The 2,008-nt window shown below is 42.6% G+C and overlaps 1 protein-coding gene across 1 annotated transcript in view; it reads left to right on the top strand.

The window, feature by feature from the left end:
• The first annotated feature begins 1,196 nt into the window (after positions 1–1,196).
• The window catches only part of LOC127749395 (putative nuclease HARBI1), a 1,868-nt gene continuing 1,056 nt past the window's right edge, over positions 1,197–2,008 (top strand). Inside the window, exon 1 of the mRNA XM_052267408.1 lies at positions 1,197–1,996. Within this exon, the coding sequence (XP_052123368.1) occupies positions 1,580–1,996 (417 nt within the window). The 5' untranslated portion in view covers positions 1,197–1,579. The remainder of the gene's footprint in view (positions 1,997–2,008) is intronic.

The following is a 2,008-nucleotide window of genomic DNA, read 5'->3' as shown; positions in this document are numbered from 1 at the left end:
ACTCTCCTGATACTGGTTTTCCTGAAGCCATGTGTTGACTTTGTTATTTCCAGCTACAACAAAAAAAACAACCGTTATTAATCAAATGCGCACAGTGACAACATAGAAACTACGTAAAAGTGTGTCATTTTGAAAAGATTATACTACTTGTTGTTACTTAAAGCACAATCACAACTATAACCAAGTAGGTCAACCACCCTACCATACAAAGTTTTATGCAACAAAGTATATAAAGATCTTTGCTGTGTCATTTCTCATAAAAATAAAAATCTTACTCAAAGATTATAATTTAAAAACATCAATTCATAGCACACCAATATACTCATGGGATGACACAGATCTCCCCTTGAGTGAAAACCAACAATGTTCAGACCGTGTTGGAAAGAATTTAGCAAGAAAAAAATCATAGCCAAAACTCATACATGCTATCATAACCTTATCTTGACAAAAGTTTTTAAGTTACCACCAAAATCAAACAAGTTTGACTGAAACGACATGTTCTACTGGCACACAAGAAAACAATTTCAGACAATTTGACAAAAATATTTACTCACTGCACATCTCTTTTGGTGGGCGGTTTAACCTCTCCGCCAAGGACTTTTTCCAGTCCGATCTCGTTAACTTGGCATTATTCTTAGCCATGGTCACAGCTCTGTCAAATAATATAGAATCATAAAATTGATATTTTGGGTTTGTAGAAGCAGCCAAACAGAAAACACCAATAAAACTCAATACTTGCCATAACTCCCCTACTTCACTCAACGGGGCACTCCTCCTCGGCTCACCGACCTTCTCGCACCACAACGAACGAACGCCGCCCCCGCCAGCCCGAGCCGGCCCGAGCCGAGCCGAGCCCCGAGCCGAGGGCCCGCAACTCGACTTGCGGGTCTTTAGGGGGAAACGCGAAGAGCGCTCCCGGCGCGGCCGAAATTTTGAATTGGAATAACTTCTGAACCAAGCAAAATTTCGGAGTGGGGTTTTTTGCGAACGATAGTCCTTTCTTTTCTCTATCCAAAACGCCACTCAGGTCAAAAAGTCCGAAAAACATAGTTACGACCCTATTGAGCGACCCGGCTCAACTACGTGCCTGTACCGCGGCCTGACCAACTACGTGTCTATACGAAGGCCTGGCCAAGTACGGGTTTGTACGGAGGCCTGGTGAACTACGGGTTTATAGTTTTCAAGTGTCGAGATGTTTTTAACACACCTCAAGTTATGTCCATGTTTATTCGTTTTCCAAATACTCCTGCACAGTGGGAGGAAACAATTGCAAGGTAATTGACTATTTCAGTATAATTTGTTGGATTGAGATGTCCTTGTATGACAAAATATTGTACTACAGGAATGGGTTACTTGGACTACCAAGAGTGCTTGGCCTGGTAGATGGCACTCTTGTCAAAATATTTCCCCCAAAGTTGGCAGAGTTCAGAGAAGGGTACTATTGTCGAAAGGGGTACACAGCTCTCAACGTCCAAGTGGTAAGTTAAAGTCCATGCCTCTGCTGTGTGTTTCAGTATGTTGAACAAACTAGAATTGTGGTGATATTTGTCCACAGGTGTGTGATACCAACTTGTATATTATGAGTATTGATGCACGTTACCCAGGAAGCTGCAATGATAAATTCATTTTTAAGAAGAGTGGGTTACGCGACATAATGAAAGAGGCATATTGGGATAACCACTGTTGGCTACTTGGATATTCGGGATATACATATGAGCCATGGATGCAGCTCCCTCTACCTCATGCAACTCCAGAAACACCTGAAGGAAGGTACACAAAGCTGCATTGCAGAGCACGCAGCAAAGTTGAGCGCTGTATTGGCTTGCTAAAAGCTAGGTGGAGATGTCTTTTAAATGACCGGACCCTTCACTACAGCCCAGTTAAAGCAGGTGGCATTGTGAACGCTTGTGCTGTCCTCCACAATTTTGTGCGACAGCATAATGTCCTGGATTCTCAGCCTATTGTGTTACCAGATCCAGAAGATGTTTTTGAGGATGTGGATATTCCC

This window comes from Frankliniella occidentalis, unplaced genomic scaffold (genome assembly GCF_000697945.3).
Source record: "Frankliniella occidentalis isolate FOCC.00 unplaced genomic scaffold, Focc_3.1 Scaffold51, whole genome shotgun sequence".
In the NCBI taxonomy this organism is placed as follows: Eukaryota; Metazoa; Arthropoda; class Insecta; order Thysanoptera; family Thripidae; genus Frankliniella; species Frankliniella occidentalis.
This window is presented reverse-complemented; position numbering and strand designations above follow the sequence as displayed.